This window comes from Arachis hypogaea, chromosome 13, assembly GCF_003086295.3.
Source record: "Arachis hypogaea cultivar Tifrunner chromosome 13, arahy.Tifrunner.gnm2.J5K5, whole genome shotgun sequence".
Classification (NCBI taxonomy): Eukaryota; Viridiplantae; Streptophyta; class Magnoliopsida; order Fabales; family Fabaceae; genus Arachis; species Arachis hypogaea.
The window spans coordinates 47417357-47436061 of NC_092048.1; the positions used below are offsets into that span (position 1 = coordinate 47417357).

At 34.2% G+C, this 18705-nt stretch overlaps 1 protein-coding gene across 3 annotated transcripts; it reads left to right on the forward strand.

Moving 5' to 3' along the window:
- The first annotated feature begins 2183 nt into the window (after positions 1-2183).
- LOC112738301 (myosin-17) lies at positions 2184-17682 on the forward strand. Of its 3 annotated transcripts, none has more exons than XR_011869708.1 (39): positions 2184-2719; positions 3807-3935; positions 4295-4438; positions 4527-4672; positions 4743-4899; positions 5069-5127; positions 5595-5754; positions 5866-6015; positions 6100-6236; positions 6337-6483; positions 7572-7673; positions 7746-7803; positions 7887-7988; positions 8251-8288; positions 8478-8604; positions 8710-8880; positions 10035-10166; positions 10282-10391; positions 10512-10572; positions 11106-11283; positions 11601-11806; positions 11957-12076; positions 12178-12276; positions 12360-12581; positions 13067-13206; positions 13834-13951; positions 14020-14070; positions 14180-14257; positions 14383-14553; positions 14660-14822; positions 14913-15116; positions 15853-15990; positions 16073-16143; positions 16248-16347; positions 16425-16481; positions 16588-16644; positions 16735-16815; positions 16968-17050; positions 17144-17682. XR_011869708.1 is itself a non-coding variant. In XM_025788679.3 (39 exons), exons 1-39 carry the CDS (start codon positions 2717-2719, stop codon positions 17265-17267), a joined length of 4587 nt encoding a protein of 1528 aa, XP_025644464.1. In that variant the 5' UTR covers positions 2184-2716; the 3' UTR covers positions 17268-17682. The 3 variants fall into 3 exon arrangements, 1 of the variants encoding a protein (XP_025644464.1); XR_003169346.3 differs by having other exon boundaries at positions 14660-14815; positions 16951-17050; XM_025788679.3 differs by having other exon boundaries at positions 14660-14815.
- Positions 17683-18705: the final 1023 nt, after the last annotated feature.

Here is an 18705-nt window from a genome sequence, read left to right on the forward strand (position 1 = left end):
GAACTTTACCACTTGGGATTCCTCTTTATAACCCCTCATGATGCTAAGCTCACAAGTACAGATATCCATGCATCTCGAGCAGTTTGGAAAAGGTCGAAAATTTTCTAATTCTTCCCAAATCGTCTTCAATTGTGTATAGTAGTCTGTCACGGATAGCTCTCATTGCTTACTTGCAAACATTTCCTCTTCAAGTTCAGCAATTTTGTACATATCTCCTTGGCATAGTAGCGTTGGTTCAGTTCTTTCCATAGTTCCTCTACTGAGTTGATCCAAAGGACACTCTTTGTTATGTTAGACTCAATGAATGATTGATCCATTATACCACGTATGTATTGCATCTGTTCCATACGTCATACAAGGGATCTTCTTCACCCGGTCGCTGTAGTGAACCATCAATGAACTTGATCTTGTTTTTTTCTCTTAATGCTCTCCACATTGCTCTCTCCCATACTTGGTAGTTGTTTTGTTCCAACATAATAGGAATTAAAACTGTGCCTGAGCTTTCTATTGAAGGCAAGAAAAAAGGGCTTATTGGATCTAACAACGGATTTTGCTGATTTCTATTTGAATTTGTCTGCATTTGACTTAGATGACTTAAGAGACTCGCCAGTGTCTGCAAATCAATCGTTGGATTTTTCTCTGATGTCATTCTTCAATCGGATTCGATCTTCTTCCTAAGATTTGCTAGTCGAAAATGTTCACTTGAAATTTTGATTCTTGTTCAAGTGACACAAATCTCATTAGTCACTATTGTGTGAATCTCAAAGAAAGAGAAAAGAAAAATAGAAGAAAGAAGAATTAAGAAAGAAAATTGTGAGAGAAAGTGGAATCGAGAAAGAAAGAAAAATTGAGAAATCGATAAAACTTTTAGAATTAAGAAGTGACCAGAATCACTGTAATTTCTGTTAGTTCAACTTTCGAAGCTCAATTCTTTCAGATTTCTTCCCTCCATGCTCACCGCACCATATTGAAGTGGTGAAGGGTTCAAGAAAAAAAAATTAGAAGAGTTTCACGCTAAAGAATTATGATCAAAGAGCTACCAACTTTCTTTTTCATTCTGAAAATAAAATCACATTAACATTCTAATACAATTACAAGCTTAACTATAAATACAACTTAGCTACTGCATAACAACCTCATAACTAAGGTAGCGTTTGGTGGAAAGACAGAGACGGAAAGACTGAGACTGAGAGACAGAGACTAAGAGACAGGGATTGAAATAAATCTCAGTATTCTGTTTGGTGCAAAATGGGAGACAGGAATTGAAACAAGAATGAAACTCTAATTTAATTTGCACAAAGGGTAAAATTGGAATTAATTAATTGAAATGAAAGTATTTTAGGTATAAAATGTTATTAAAGTTTCAGTCTCCATCTCTAAAAATTTCAGTCCCCTGTGTCCCTACTTTTTGGAGGTACTGAAATACTGAAATTTTAGAGACAGAGACAGAAATTTTAGTACCAGTCTCTGAACTAACAAATACGATACTGAATCTCAGTCTCTCAATTTCTGTCTCAGTACCTCAAAACAAACGCTACCTAAGTGTGCCATATTAGCATCACTAAACTAACTAATTCTACTAATACGGCTTACTCATCATCCTAACTAATTTCACCCTCTCTCAAATAACACTATATATTTTCCATATTATAAATTATACTAAAACATAATAAAATTAACGAAAATTACCGATAATATTTCAATATAAAAAAATTAGCCTCAATTTTGACCTCCTTTTCTTAATTCATGTGATGTAATCTGTGCACAATTTGAAATTACGTTACAATTTCACGATGAGCTGCTGGTTTGCTACGTGTCTTTGTAAACCTTGTGTTAGTGAGTTATGACATGGTTTTGTCGTACTTTTTCGTTCTCTAAGACCAAGACTGAGACCTTTTTCTTGTCAGAGTTACAAAATTGTGACTTCAAATACTTATATTATAAAATACATTTTTTCCCTCTTCCTATAAATGAATACATCACTAACTCACTATTTTTTTTTTATCAAAAATAAAAAATTCAAACTCACAATTTTTTAATTGAATATAGAAAGATTATACCATTTAAGTTATAATTTACTGGCTACTCATTATTCCTTAATAAATAAATATTTAAATTAATCAACATCTCAAATGTAAAAAAATCAACCACTATAAAACAAGACAACCACAATTTCGCTGTTTATTATTTTGTGTATTTTCATTTTGCATGTCATTAAATGCCCAGCCCATGCCATCTCACAATCACAACAAATTGATTTTCGACGCAAGTAATTTTTTTGTTTTCAAAATAAAATAATTAAATAACTAATGATTTAAAATTAAAAAATTATAAAGATAGCAAAGGAGAAAGACGCAGCGGCAGCAACAAAACAGAGGCTGCAGAAGCTTGAAGTCTTGAAACTTTTGCGAGTGTGTTCCAGTGACCAAATTATGACCGAATTAAAAAACTGACATAAAAACTAGACTCTCTCTGATACCCTTTCTCTTTCTATAACCTTGGTTTATATCCCTCTGATTAATTATTAATTATATTATTATTTACTCGTTATTGTTATCGTCTAGTTCCACCGCTTCAAAATTTTCACCTTCTTCTCCTTCTCTCTCAATTCGATTCCCTTCACTTCTCCGATCTGACTCGCCGAGTTCCGTTTCTCAGCTGGATTCGGTTCGGCCTCGGATGAGTTGACTCGGAAGATCGCTCCGCGTTTATCGCCATGGTAACTCGTCTTTTTTCTTCTGATCACGTGCCGAATATTTTGATTGGTTGTTGAATTTGCTTTGACTATTGGAGCTGCGGCGTTGAAAATCTTGGACCCGCAGATTATATTTAATTTTGAACTGTTCTTTTTATTATTATTATTATTATTATTATTATTATTATTATTATTATTATTATTATTATTATATGTGTGAGCTTGGGATGTGTGTGTGATTCTGTTTCATAACTAGATGCTTCGACATTCGCGTGTTTCCGGCGAATTTTTGAACTTTATTTTTAATTGAAGAAATGAAGGAAAATTGTGATACTGGATAATTGGATATATTTGCATTGCTAAGTGATCGATGATCGTGTGCGATGTTAGATTGTAGTGACTGGTGAATACATATAGATATGAGAGATGGTACTTTTTGTATATAGTTGAGTATTGTTAGAAAGATTAGTAATTCGAAATAGAATTGAGAGTTCGAAACCTGAGCTTAGACTTTTCCACCTAATCCTACTAATCCAAATGAAGTCGTTGGCGTTGGAGGGAAACTAAAACTTAGAGTAAACAAGTTATATTAACAATTTCACCAACAAGAAGTAACCATTTGAAATGAACTAGTGTTTCATGTGTGATATGGATATAATTTGATGATCAAGATGCAGTTTCAATTTTCCTGAAAGTTACACGTATAAAGCCATAAAGGTGGGCAATAAATTTTATATCTTATATTCCAGTCAGACTAAATTTTAAAAGCTAGTTCATGTTAGAATGAAATCCTAATCACTTATGAAATATCAAGGTTATCTAGGACTCAGAGGGCAATATTGGATTTTATCATCCTTGCCCCCCAGTGCCCAGGATTAGACAACTACTTAATCCATACAAATTTATGTAGGTCTTCTAGGAATATTAAGCTTAACAGGAAATAATATTATATTATTATATAATGTTTTAAATTTTTCAATATCTAATTTATAGCTTGTATCTAATTCTTTTGAAATTAGTATGTTTCTACTGGTTGATGCTGTGGAATGGCAGCACTGGTTCTCTTGATTTATATATCCGCTTGCAGTGTCTAATGTGTTTGCTGTTGCAGTCTGCATCAGTGAACATCATTGTAGGGTCTCATGTCTGGGTTGAAGATCCCACAGAAGCATGGATTGATGGAGAAGTTTCTAAGATCAGTGGCGAAGAAGTGCATGTTCGCTTGACAAATGGGAAAACGGTTAGTCAAATCACCTATACTCGGTGTGTGAAAATTGTCCAGCAGATTTTTTACTTTATAATTTTATATACTGTTTTTATGTTATTGTATCTTTATATTCAGTACTAATCTGGCTGGGTTAGATCACTTTCAGGATTTGTGTTTTAGGCAAGGGCTTTCTTGAATTGCTTAAATGTCTCATTTGCTATATCATCTAATCAATTGTGCCTTGGCTATTTACTTTATTTCTTTAGTTACAGAAATCCTAACTTATCCGTATATAATTAATATGACTATGTTTTTGTTGTTTAACCCTGTAAATAGAGAAATCAGCATACGGCTTTCAATGATAATTTAAAATGCCGAAAATCTGGTTTCAGGCTGTCAAAACTATCTCCAAGGTTTTTCCCAAGGATAATGAAGCTCCTCCTGGAGGTGTAGATGACATGACAAAACTCTCATACTTGCATGAGCCAGGAGTTCTACATAACTTGGCAACCAGATACGAACTCAATGAAATCTATGTAAGATACACATATTTCCATTATTCTGTTTAGTGCTGAAATAGTTTGTATAACCAACCAACCTGCTTCTCCTCTAACATTGTTGTAGACTTATACTGGCAATATCTTGATTGCGGTGAACCCATTTCAAAGGTTACCGCATCTATATGATACACATATGATGGAACAATATAAAGGTGCTACATTTGGAGAGTTGAGTCCCCATGTTTTTGCAGTTGCAGAAGTTGCATACAGGTAACTAAAGATGCTTGTGTCATTGGCTTTCTGTTACATGGTTTACTTATTTCATGTTTAAATTTGTTAGGGCGATGATCAATGAAGGAAAAAGTAACTCAATCCTGGTTAGTGGTGAGAGTGGCGCTGGTAAGACAGAGACAACAAAGATGCTTATGCGATATCTTGCTTACCTTGGGGGCCGTTCTGGAGTAGAAGGGCGTACAGTTGAACAACAAGTTCTAGAAGTATGATGAAGCCTCAATTTTTCTCTGATATTCCATCTTTTGCATGTCTCTCAGGATGTTCAACCTGAATTAATATTTCCTTCTTGCAAACTTTATTAATTATATAGGGATTCTTGTAAGCATGGAAACTGTTTCATTACTTTTGTTTCTGTATTTTGTTTACTGGCAGTCTAATCCAGTTCTTGAAGCATTTGGCAATGCAAAAACAGTTAGGAACAATAATTCAAGGTGAGACTATTTAACACTCTGTGGTATTTTCAAATAAACTATGTCAAAAAAAAAAAAAAAAAGAATTTATGGGAGGTGATTCTGATTGTTTTACTTTAACAAGTGAAGAGACATTGTATATTTTTCATAATTTTTTACTCTGTTCAAACCATGGTCACTAATGGTAGGCGAATAAGATGGTTCGGATAAGTTCATCAGTAGTTTATATTAGAATTTAGGGTTCTGCTTGTTAGTATTATGTTGCACAATACTATACAGTTGCATAGGGCAGGCAGCCTCATGCTTTAGCTCCCACAATGTGCTGTGTGCAGGGAAGGTTTTGACCTATTATGTGGGTGAAATAGGCATCCTTACCTTGCCCTGTTTGGAAACCATGTGAAATATAATAATATAAGTAAAAGTGGATTATATATTTTTTCTTGTTCATAAATCATATTCTATATAACAGCCCTGATATTGACATGCAGTCGTTTTGGTAAATTTGTTGAGATCCAATTTGACAACAAGGGAAGGATATCTGGTGCAGCTATAAGAACTTACTTGCTCGAAAGGTCCCGTGTTTGTCAAATCTCAGATCCTGAGAGAAACTACCATTGCTTTTATCTTCTTTGTGCAGCTCCAACTGAGGTTAAAATCCTCTTGCTTGATGTTGAAACATGCACCCTTTTGCGTTTTCCCCAGTGATTGGATCATATCTTTTTAGGAGTCCTATTTAGTGATTTAACTCTTTTTTTGTAGGTAAAAGAGAAGTATAAGTTGGGAAATCCTAGTTCATTCCATTACTTAAATCAATCCAAATGCTATGAACTGGATGGAGTTGATGATACCAATGAGTATATTGCAACTCGTAGGGCAATGGATGTTGTTGGAATCAGTGAGGAAGAGCAAGTTAGTCCTCTTGAACCATTTTTGTTAATGCAATGAAAAATTTCCATTGGAGGTTGATTTATTGATGTTAGCTATATGTTTCAGGAGGCAATTTTTAGGGTTGTTGCAGCAATACTGCACCTTGGAAATGTTGAATTTTCAAAAGGAGAGGAGATTGATTCGTCTGTCATCAAAGATGAGAAGTCTAGGTTCCATCTTATTACAACTGCCGAACTTCTCCAGTACGCCTCCAATATACTAATTTTGTGAATTTTATATTCATTTATGTACTGTGGACTCATTGATATATTCTGGACAGTTTAACATATATAATTATTGTAGGTGTGATGCTAAGAGCTTGGAGGATGCACTGATCAAGCGTGTCATGATAACACCCGAGGAAGTCATTACGAGAACCCTGGATCCTGTTGCAGCTGTTGGTAGCAGGGATGCATTAGCTAAAACCATTTATTCTCGTTTGTTTGATTGGTAATGAACTGTGAAGACTGTTTCTATTTGTCTGTGTGCAATGTAGTCTCATATAGATCCAGTCTCTGTGTGCAAGAAATAGGGAATTTTTTTTAATTATTTAATGTAAGAGAACTACTACAATTAGCTATAACTCAAGTCATTACATTTTACAGTCATTAAACAGTTCTTTTCTTGCATAAGGACTAAATTTTCCTGAATGTGTTTGAATAGAGTATTTAAAATTTTGAAGAATTTAAAATATTATGTAGTTAAATTGTCATAATTCAATTACATGCAATTTTAAAATGGTGAATTCTAGTATGCATATGTTTATGATGGCTATAGTGACTATGCAAGTATTTTAAAAAATTAAAGTCACATTTTTTTTCCATTTTGGTAACACTTTTTTTTTAGCAACACTTTTTAAAAAGTGCTGCTAAATAATAACAAATGTTACTTTAATTTTAGCAACACTTTTTGAAACATTATAGCCATTATAGCATAGACATACTAGAATCACCCTTTTAAAATATCTTGTTTGTATGTGCAACAAGAAAATGTGAAATGGGATATACATGTGGCAAGTTTCAGAACAATTATCTCCTTCTTACAACCAATCAAATTTTAAAGGAAGAGAAGATAAACAAAATAAAAATTTTGAGAATTCCCTCTCTTATGAGGGTGCCTTAAGTTCTTTGTTTTGAACTAAGCAAAATACCTCATAAAAATGCTTGGGATTTGTAAAATTCTTTTTATCAACATCTAAACAAATGATATCCTGTTAAAGGATTTAAAATACTCTTAATAAATACATTCCCTCCTTTAAATTCTTTATCCGAATGCACTCTCATTTTAAATTTGTTTATCTATTATGAATATGGCTGATTAGATACAAGTGTAACGTAAAAGAATGAAATAATTTTTCTAATTGTTGGAATAAACTCGCAATAGCTCATTGAACTTTTTTGTTATTGGTTGTTCATGAGGAACATAAGGTTATGTGAATGGATCAATACTATCTTTGTATTTTATTAAACAAAAAAAATCAATGGCTTCTCTAAATTTCACTTCTAGATTCTTATTTGACTTCTCACTGTTGTTTTTAGGCTTGTGGAGAAGATTAATAATTCAATTGGGCAAGATCCAATTTCAAAGTCTATCATTGGAGTTCTTAATATCTATGGGTTTGAAAGTTTTAAGTTCAATAGGTAAGCTAGCTTTCATCTGGGCGTATATTGTTTGTATATGGTCTTGCATCTGATAAGTTTGTTCCCTTGAAGTTTTGAGCAGTTCTGTATCAATTTTACTAATGAAAAGCTGCAACAACATTTTAATCAGGTTTGGCATTCTCAAACCTATTATGTTATGCAATGCAATTCATTCCTTCTCTCGATATATCTCCCCCTGACTTAATGTTGCAGCATGTCTTTAAAATGGAACAAGAAGAATACAGCAAGGAAGAGATTGACTGGAGCTACATAGAGTTTGTTGACAACCAAGATGTTTTGGATCTAATTGAGAAGGTATTTTACATTTTACCACTGCTTACTGCACTGTTATTTTCTTTTATACTGTTTGAAGTATGTAGTTTGTTTATTACCAGTTAACATATAGTAATAATGTATTTTTTTGAAAAAAAAATATATTGTAAATTCATGGCATATCAAATATTACATAAGTGTTTCTGTAATTTTTCCTCAATGGCATACTTCACGTAAATACCATCTGTGTTACTCCCTCACAGGAAGTTCATGCAATGATGCTTGCGTTTTTTAATCTTTGCAGAAACCTGGAGGAATAATTGCACTCCTCGATGAGGCCTGGTATGTGGCTGATAGTAATATCTTTGGTTTTCTAAATATACTTTCTGTACTCACTTCATTTAGTATCTTAGTTTTATACTTTAGTGCTATTCCCAATTTGTTGTCACTAGGATATGTAGGGAACATGCATCAGGTATTGCCTGGACATTGTAGTTTTGTTGGACTCATATCAGTTTGGCTTTGACACAGTATGTTCCCTAAGTCCACACATGAAACATTTGCTCAGAAGTTGTACCAGACATTCAACAAAAACAAGCGTTTTATCAAACCAAAACTTTCAAGGACTAGTTTTACCATATCTCATTATGCAGGAGAGGTATGTAAGCTTGTCCTTTTTCTTGATAAACTTTGTGACATGTAGTTGTAACTTTTGGTTCAACATTTTTTCTCCAAATTTTTTACTTCTATTTTTATTTTCCAGGTGACATATCTGGCTGATATGTTTCTTGACAAAAACAAGGATTATGTGGTTGCAGAACATCAGGATCTGCTGACAGCCTCAAGATGCTCATTTGTGGCAGGTCTATTCCCCCCTTCTTCACAGGAGTCTTCAAAATCATCCAAGTTCTCCTCAATTGGGTCTCGCTTTAAGGTATTGTTTTACTTGTTACTTCCTTTTTTTGAGATCTTTCTTGAAGCAAGTAAAGTTTAACTTATTTCAGCATTTGCCGCTTACTTTTGGAGAAACTCTATTCCCACATTTGGTAATTGTTGTAGAAGGACACAGATAGAGAAATAAGCAAAATGTGTTTGTCATGAGACAATGTTTGCCCAATTTTTCATTCACCCAAAGACTAGGAATAGAGAGACAAGGACGGAGACTCGATTTTTTTTCTTGTCTCTGTTTCTTGTCTTCGTAATTTCTATCCTGAGACACTTATCAAATATGAACTATGATTCCCTTGCATTAGGGTGAAAGAATAAATAGATAGGGATCTTATGTTCAGTGTCACGGCCATGTTCATCTAGAATAGATTAAAACTTACGTAGTTAGTTGAAAAACATAGAAAGAAGGATTAGAAGATATCTTCTTAAAATGAGCACAAGTATTGTTGACACTAGAACATCTCAATGAAGGGGATTTTAATCTCTTTGACTAGATGCACTAAGTTATTTATGTAAAACACCAGGAGTGATGCCATAATAAAAAACTATATCCTAAAGTATGTACGTTGGCTTGATTTTAAGCAAATACTTGAAACTTGAGCAAATATTGCATTTTACTATCAATCTTTTGCTTTTATGTTGGCAAAATGTATTAATTTAATTTTCACATGACCTCCATAGATGCAGTTGGCCCTTCCTTATTATAACAATGATCATGAAATAAACATGTCATTGCAGTCCTAACAGTTTAATCTTTTAAGTCAACTCAGTTTCTATAACTGCAATTCTGACAGAGAACTGAGAGATCATATTCCAATATTAACTACCAGTCCAAGATATTCATGATTGTAACTTAGATGGTGGATTTTATTTCTGTTGGTTGTCTGAAGTTTCATTAGCACGTACTGAGATCAAACTTTGATTCTACATGCCGTCAACTCTGTATTTTTATTTTTATTTTTAAAGTTCTGGTTTCCCTCATTAAAGAAAGTAACCATGATGATGTAGGGTAGGTGTGCATTCCATTGTTAACCTCATCTGAATCATGATAATAAAATCCTTGACATCCCTGTTGTAAGTATCTGGAAAATTTTGCTCTTATGTTCTGTGACAAGTGACACATGTTTCTGAAAAGTGCAGCTACAACTTCAGTCATTGATGGAAACCCTAAGTTCAACCGAACCTCACTATATCAGATGTGTGAAGCCAAACAATGTCCTCAAGCCTGCTATTTTTGAAAATCTGAACATTATTCAACAATTACGCTGTGGTGTGAGTATATGGTGTATATTTGTCAATATTAGCTTTCCTTTTAATTAACATGCAAGGAGAAACTTCAATGGCAGCCATTTACAGTTGGTGATTGTTTATTTGTTATTTGCTTTAGGGTGTCCTCGAGGCTATTAGAATCAGCTGTGCAGGATATCCTACTAGACGGACCTTTTATGAGTTTCTTAATCGATTTGGTGTTCTTGCCCCTGAAGTTCTAGATGGAAAGTAAATTAAACCTCCTAGTTTCTCTCTTTTTTTTTTCTATCTCCAAATTGGCAAATGGGTTTCTACATTGTATTTCAAGAAACTTGTCTTATTTTTCTGTTTCTAATTTTTCTTTTTCAGCTTTGATGACAAGGTTGCATGTCAAAGGATCCTTGATAAAATGGGTATGAAAGGTTATCAGGTAATTAACTACTACTTGAAAAATGAGTTTCTTAGCCAAGCTATACTATGCTAAATAAATGATAATATTCACATATATGTCGATCATTGAATTGATCTATAACCAATACATGGTAGTTTGGGTTCCCAGGAAAACTTTTCTGGATAACAGAGCATGGGTATGATATTGCAGCATCTGGAGTGCCCAAATGTTTTGATATTCTTATGGAACCTGTTGGAATAACTTTTCACTATATCATGTTGTATACTTGTCCAGGATTGATGGTTGGATAGAGATGTATAAAGTTAATTGCATGATAGAACAGTTCTTATGTCATCTACTTCATTGAAAGTTTTGGTTCGGATATTTCTCCATAATTTCTCACTTTATTCTTATGGCACTTGAATTTCTATTTGAATTTTTTTTTTTTTTGTTATCCTTATTTCTTGAAGATTAATTTTTGTATCTGGTAAGTTAGTGAACACAAGGAAGTTTATATAGGCAAATGGATTTGTAAACTCCAAAATCACGCAAGAGTTACTGTGGTCTGACAGATAGGCAAGACCAAGGTTTTCCTGAGAGCTGGTCAAATGGCCGAGTTGGATGCAAGAAGAGCAGAAGTTCTTGGAAATGCAGCCAGAATCATTCAGAGACAAATAAGAACTCATGTTGCACGGAAGGAATTCTTTGAATTGCGTCAAGCTGCAGTTTGTTTGCAATCTAATTTGCGAGGTATCATTGAGTTGTCATGCATGTACAATATTAATGTTGTGAATTATGTAAATGTGTTTAGTGTCGTTAGGTTCTTTAATCCTTTATTCTTAAAATTGATTCTTCTTTCTTACTCGGTGAACCTACATTTCATATTTCATCTTTCATCAAATCATCATGAATATTCTCTTTGGGCTTTCAAGAAGTTATCCTGCATTTGAATATTTGGGTTTTCTCCCTAAAGCATATTCCTTTCAACCTATGGGTTTATCTATATGAATATTATGAATATACTTCTATTTCAATATATTCTCATGGTTATTTTCAATAACAAATAGGTATATTGTCTCGGAAGCTATATGAGCAGTTGCGTCGCAACGCAGCAGCTTTGAAAATAGAGAAGAACTTTAAAGGATTCCTTGCCAGGAAATCTTACATAACAGCCCGATCATCCGCAATCACATTGCAGACAGGTTTAAGGGCTATGAAGGCTCGCAAGGAGTTTAGATTTCGGAAGCAAACTAAGGCTGCTATTCTTATCCAGGTGTTCTTGCTGACCTTTCGCATTGTTTATTGACTAAAATTATCATGCAACTTTTTTATTTGTCCTTGCCTTAGTGGTCTCTTGCGATATCTCTTCAGTCTCATTTCATTTTTTTCCTTTTTTTTTTCTGGTGATGAAAAATCTCTTCAGGCTCATTTAAGAGGGCATATTGCACATTCTTACTATAAAGGACTGCAAAAGGCAGCAATTGTTACCCAATGTGGTTGGAGAAGAAGGGTTGCTAGGAGGGAACTTAGAAAGCTTAAAATGGTTTGAATTGTGCTCTTGTTTTTTATGGTGGTTGATTAGTCCTATACATTGTTTTACAAGATGTTACTGTGGTGAATAACAATTTACATAACTTCATTTAGGCTGCAAGAGAAACAGGGGCCCTTCAAGATGCAAAGAACAAACTAGAAAAGCGTGTTGAAGAACTCACATGGCGTTTACAAATTGAGAAGCGATTAAGGGTAACCACATTATATGATATAATATGAAATTGTGATTTTTGTCACCCATAAGAACGTGCCAATCTTGTTTTATTTGATAACAGACTGATTTGGAGGAGGAAAAAGCACAAGACATTGCCAAGTTAAAAGATGCTGTGCGTTCAATGCAAATTCAAGTAGAAGAAGCAAATGCCATGGTCCTCAAAGAGCGTGAGGCAGCTCGGAAAGCCATTGAAGAAGTGCCTCCAGTTATTAAGGAGACTCCTGTTATAATTCAAGATACTCTGAAGATGAATTCCTTGATAGCTGAAGTCAGTAAGTTGAAGGTAACCAATCTTTGATTATGCAATTAACACTTTATATACTTATCATTTTACTTGTCATGAGTGTCCAGAATGTTCCTCATGAGTTTCTTTTTTTAAAGGAAAATGGATGCTTTCTTTAAGAAAGCCAGCAATCTATCAATTGTTAATTGCTTTTCCTCCATGCTGCTAACTTCTTTTTCTGATTGATCGTCTTGTTTTTCCTGAATTCCTTGATCTCATTCACCTCCCACCAAATTTATTGATTATAGTCAGATGGTTCATCCTGCCATGGGTGAATTCAACTAAAATTGGAATCATCTAGCTTCTATTGTTACACTTAGTTTCTATTTGCTTGGATGCGATGGATTTAAACTCTTGAGCTAGAGAAAAGGGACAGAAGCTGTTATCACTGATTTATATTAGGAACCTTAAAATTTATTATATTGGCCAGAAATGACTGGGAATGTATTCAGTGTCCTGATCTAATCTCTTCACGTTTCATACAGGAATCACTGCTATTGGAGAGGAAGGATAAAGAAGAGGCAAGAAAGGCTCAGTCTGAAGCTGAAGCTAGAAACGTCGAGCTGGTTAAGAAAGTTGATGATTACCAGGGCAAGGTGGTTCAACTCCAAGAAATGATTCAAAGGTTAGTAAAATTCTTTAGGTGTAAAGTTCTATATAGTTACTATTGCTTCTTTACTAATTACTTGCAGCTTACACTTCTTCCTGAGAAGAAAAGCCCATTTGGTTGTGTAAAGTTCCCATTCTATACTTTCCATAAATTGCATTGAAAATTCGGAGATGGATTTCCATTGTCTAGCTGGGTCAAGATAAGCATCTTGGCGCCTGGTTTCATATGTCATCACATTTCTTCCATGATAATATCATTCATTGGCCTCTGGAGTTAAGAAAGTATAAGAGAAAGGGGAAGTCATCTTTCCATTTACTTTTGGCCTTTTAGGGGTGTATACATTTTTGGTGCCATGAAGGTTCATCATTATTCCCTGTCCAATTTCATAGTTATCAGTTCTCAATTCTAGAAATTCCAATGGCCAAACTGCATCTCATTTTTCCAAAGAGTGACTGTTCTAAAAATTATTACTAGCATGTTTAGGATTTTGTTTGTTGTAGATCTTTGCTTTTATCTACTTCTTTCTTGGTATGCGTCTGGATGCATTATGCCCTTCTAGCTCTTTCCATTCACAATAATCCTCCAAGGAGTAGTCTTATACATGCATTTAAGTTTTCTTCAAAAACACACTCTATGATATAGGTTGGAGGACAAAATCTCGAATGCAGAATCAGAAAATCAAGTGCTTCGTCAGCAAGCTCTAGCTGCATCTCCAACTGGAAAATCTCTATCTGCAAGATCAAAGACAACAATTATTCAAGTAAGAAACAAAATGATGTCATTTTGCTTGCGATATGAAGATTTAATATTTTTGTGCACAATATGCAGAGGACACCAGAAAATGGGAAAGCCATAAATGGTGGTGGAAAAATTGGATCGGTGAGATGAACTGTTTGCTTTGATGGATATATCTTTGTCTTCTTTCCTTCTCCTTTTTGTCCTTCTCTCTTTCTTTGGTAACTTGTAACATGTTTTCCATGTGTTTCAGGATTTGACTCTTGTATCAAATATACGTGAACCTGAATCTGAGGGAAAACCACAAAAACATCTAAATGAGAAACAGCAAGTGAGTGGCTAGCTAGATACAACTAAAAATATGTACATGTGATATCTATATAAGATTATCTTTGCAAATTTCAGTCCTTTTCTCCATTGTGTCTCCATACTTCTTAAAATTTGACTCTTTTTCAGGAAAACCAGGAGCTGTTGATCAAATGTATCTCACAAGATTTGGGATTTTCTAGGGGCAAACCTGTTGCTGCTTGTCTTATATATAAATGTCTTCTTCACTGGAGATCATTTGAAGCTGAACGAACAAGTGTCTTTGACCGTATCATTCAATCAATTGCTTCAGTTGTTGAGGTAGCTTGCTCATTTCTTGAATGATGCAGTGCCTTTGCAAGTACTTCTATCTATTTCTGGAAACACTTGAAATATTTAACTAACAGTAGCTTCTGCATTATTGAAGGCTCAGGATGATAATAACATAATAGCATATTGGTTGTCTAATACATCTACTTTGTTGTCACTACTTCAATGCACTCTCAAAGCAAGTGGAGCAGCTAGCTTAACACCCCAACGGCGGAGAACGGCATCGTCTTCTATGTTCGGAAGAATGTCTCAAGTATGAAGTAACGGCATATCCTTTGTGGAACTACTTTTGCCTGAATATTTTGTCGTCTTTTCTCTTTTTGTTATTCTTTTCTCCTCCACAATTACAGGGGCTAAGAGCGTCTCCCCAAAGTGCCGTGTCAGTTCAAAATAATAGAGGGGTTGGCAGATTGGATGATTTGCAGCAAGTGGAAGCAAAATATCCAGCACTTCTGTTTAAGCAACAGCTCACTGCTTTCCTGGAAAAAGTATATGGAATGATAAGAGACAATCTGAAAAAAGAGATATCGCCGTTACTTGGATTGTGCATCCAGGTAGATTGTTAATAATAATTTATATGAAACATGAAAACAACCACCAGTCAGTTATTGTTACATTTATAATCAAACTTCATTAACGATATAATCAAAACTAGATTCACACATATAATCAGCAATATGATCATACTTGTTTAACATATATATAATCAAACTTCATAAACAATATAACCAAGCTAAATTCATATTTATAATCAAAATACCAATAAATATTCTAAAATAGTAGTGGCTGATTGTTTATCATGGAAATGGTTGATTATTCCACTTTGAAAATGTTTATTTACTCAGATGCTAAAACTTTGATACTTCTGCTGTGAAAGTTTGATTTTTTTTTTTAATTATTTATTATTCTACTAGAAAAATATGGGTGAAACGTGAATAAATATATACATACAAATATGGGTGATACTTCATCATCATCATCATCATCATCTTCATCTTCATCTTCATCTTCTCTGGTTACTATTTGTAGCAATATGAAATCAAATGAAGTGGACAATTGAATATCATGTTATTTGACTTTTAGTGGTAATCCAAACATGAGAAGAGAAAATTCAATCCTAGACTGACTTCTTTGCATATCTTGAAAACGAAAATTTATTTTATAATGCTTAAAGTATTAGTTACATGCATGCAATGCAAGTAGTGAAAGATGTGGCTAATATTTCCAATTATTTGAGTAACTTATCCAGGTTTTTTATTTATCTTTTTATCATGATGAAAACAACTGTAGGCTCCAAGGACCTCACGGCAAAGTTTAGTGAAAGGACGTGCACGTGCTAATGCAGTTGCTCAACAAGCTTTAATTGCTCACTGGCAAAGTATTGTGAACGGCTTAAACAATGCTCTAAAGATAATGAAAGAAAATTATGTGGGTTCTAAAGCTTGACGATTAAATTACACAGTTTCATTGCCCGAGTAAAATCTTAATTAATCAAGTTTTGGCTTTATAGGTGCCCCCTTTCTTGGTCCGTAAGGTGTTCACTCAGATATTCTCTTTCATTAATGTTCAATTATTCAACAGGTAAGCTCCCTCCACTGTATATGTATGTGTATCTTCATATTACATGTCAAATTGCTGCAACAAGAATGCTAACATTTTGATGTATTTAATTTGATCACTGCCAGTCTTTTGTTGCGTCGTGAGTGTTGTTCATTCAGCAATGGAGAGTATGTAAAGGCAGGATTGGGTGAATTAGAGAGATGGTGTATTGAGGCCACTGATGAGGTGGGCACCAATCAAACCATTTGAGACCATTCCTTCTATTCCATATTTATATCATAACCTGAATTTGTCATGCACAGTATGTTGGCTCAGCCTGGGAGGAACTGAAACATATTGGGCAGGCTGTCGGATTCCTAGTAAGTCAGTTTTACGGAATCTTGAATTCAGATTCAAACAAACAAACAAACAAACAAACAAACAAAAATCAATATTTCTCATCTTCCATTCAATTTTTAATCTCAGGTGTTGCATCAGAAACCCAAAAAGACATTTAATGAAGTAACAAAGGAGCTCTGCCCAGTGAGTGTCCTCTTTCCAATTTATAGCTACCTGTAAATTGATATACCCCAATTCGATTCTCTTCCTACTTATGATATTTTGGTCTCGCAGGTTCTCAGTATACAACAGTTATACAGAATCAGTACTATGTACTGGGACGACAAATACGGCACACATAGTGTGTCTTCAGAAGTAAGTTAAGATTGAGTTTAGTGAGACTGCCATGTTTATAACATTTTAATTTCTAGCTGAATGCACAACTTTTTCCCAATTCTTAAGTAGAAACTAGAAACGCAACTAAATGAGATAAATATCAATGCGGAGCAGCTCACCTTGTTATGCAGGTTATTACGAACATGAGAGCCATCATGTCTGAGGACACCAACAATGCTGTCAGCAGTTCTTTCCTATTAGATGATGATTCCAGGTATGACATATAACAACAATTTACCATTTCGTTGCCTATCTTCTTATTATTGGTAATAACTTTTATCTCAAACCATTGAATACGTGGATGCAGCATTCCATTTTCAGTGGATGACATTTCCAAATCAATGCAGCAAATAGAAGTAGCAGATGTGGAGCCACCTCCAATGATCCGTGATAACTCGGGATTTGGGTTCTTACTGGCACGCTCTAAGTGAAATACAAAAAGCCAGTTATTCTTATTGCCTCTGGTGCTCTAGCTAGTGGCTGTTGTCCTACAATGCACTATACAAAAGTTGCGAGTGCTGATACTTTTGTGCATACATATATATAGCATTGTTGTGTGTAAATTATATTTATTTCACCAACCCTGGCTTCTATTATTGGTTTGTTGCCGGGGTTGATTCTTTTTTTTAAAAAAAAAAAAACCTGCACGTTTCATCAACAGCAGGTTTATTTTTTATTTTATTATTTTATTTTTGAGAAAGCCATGTCACAATTGAGGTGACATGGCTACATAAGTAGAGGCTGGTCTGGGATACCTGCCTAATTTCTGATTCTTGATGGTATTTCAAGTTATAAGTGAGTGTAACTAGTTACTCTAATAATTTTGGAGGGCATTTTTGTTTATCATTACTTTTGTTCTGCACAGGTGCAATTTTTTTTTATTAACTATTTTTATGGCCGAGTTAAATCATAGTTGACTCTGGAACTGTACAGATGATATATCTTGTTGAAGGATTTTGGAGAACCAACATTCAGGGGACTACGGACTACCACACTTTTCAGTTTCAAATTTTGCTATTTTCACATGTGACTTATAGTTTGTCTGTATTTATGTCTTGGTGAGTTTTTTTCTTCATGCTTTACCTAATTATCTCATTTGTCAGTCTCCCTTTGCAATTTTACTTCCGGTAAATACCAATGAATACCTGTAAGTATCCCAAAATTACACTTCATTCTATTATGGGATTTTTTTATTATTATTTTTTGTGAAATTACATTAATCTCGAAAGATTAAATGATATTTATACGTGAGGATAATGTCATTAGTGGCTAGTTAGAATGGTAGTTCTCTGGTTAGAATAGATGAAAGTAATTAGTTTTTCAGTTAGTGCTAAGCTGAAAAGTTTGTTGCGTTGCAATTTTGGGAGGGCATTTCAGTTAGAAGCTAGACATTAGTTTATAGATATTTAAACATTAATGAGAATAGAGTTTTTCCGTAGGCAGTATATAAAATAGAGGTGACTTGCAAGCTTTCTTAGGCTTAGAAGTAGCTCGAAGAAAGAGGGGAATGGTGTTAAAGTATTGCCTCTATCTACTTAAGGAGTATGGATTACTTGAAGTAAAATCAGTACCAACTCCAATGGATTACACAACTCAGCATTAAAAGAATTCAGGACTTCTTTATGCTCAACATTTGAAGATAGAAGGTTGGAAGACTCTTGTATTTGACCAATACTAGACCTAATATTGGATATACAGTTAGAAGATTAAGTCAATTCATTGCCTATTCCACAACAAAATTGCTATTTGTACACCAAAATCAATGTGTATTTGTATTCCAACATGTATTTTACACTAGTGGCTGACTTTAGTGGCTGATTTTTGTGTACACGTAGCATAACTCATTCCACAAACAAGCATTTTAGAGCT

What these genes read in the sequence shown, in the direction of transcription:
- LOC112738301 (XM_025788679.3), top strand. An exon ending in CAAAGACAACAATTATTCAA is followed by an intron (nt 13,952 to 14,019) that starts GTAAGAAACAAA and finishes CACAATATGCAG; the next exon opens with AGGACACCAGAAAATGGGAA. An exon ending in AATGTTCAATTATTCAACAG is followed by an intron (nt 16,144 to 16,247) that starts GTAAGCTCCCTC and finishes GATCACTGCCAG; the next exon opens with TCTTTTGTTGCGTCGTGAGT.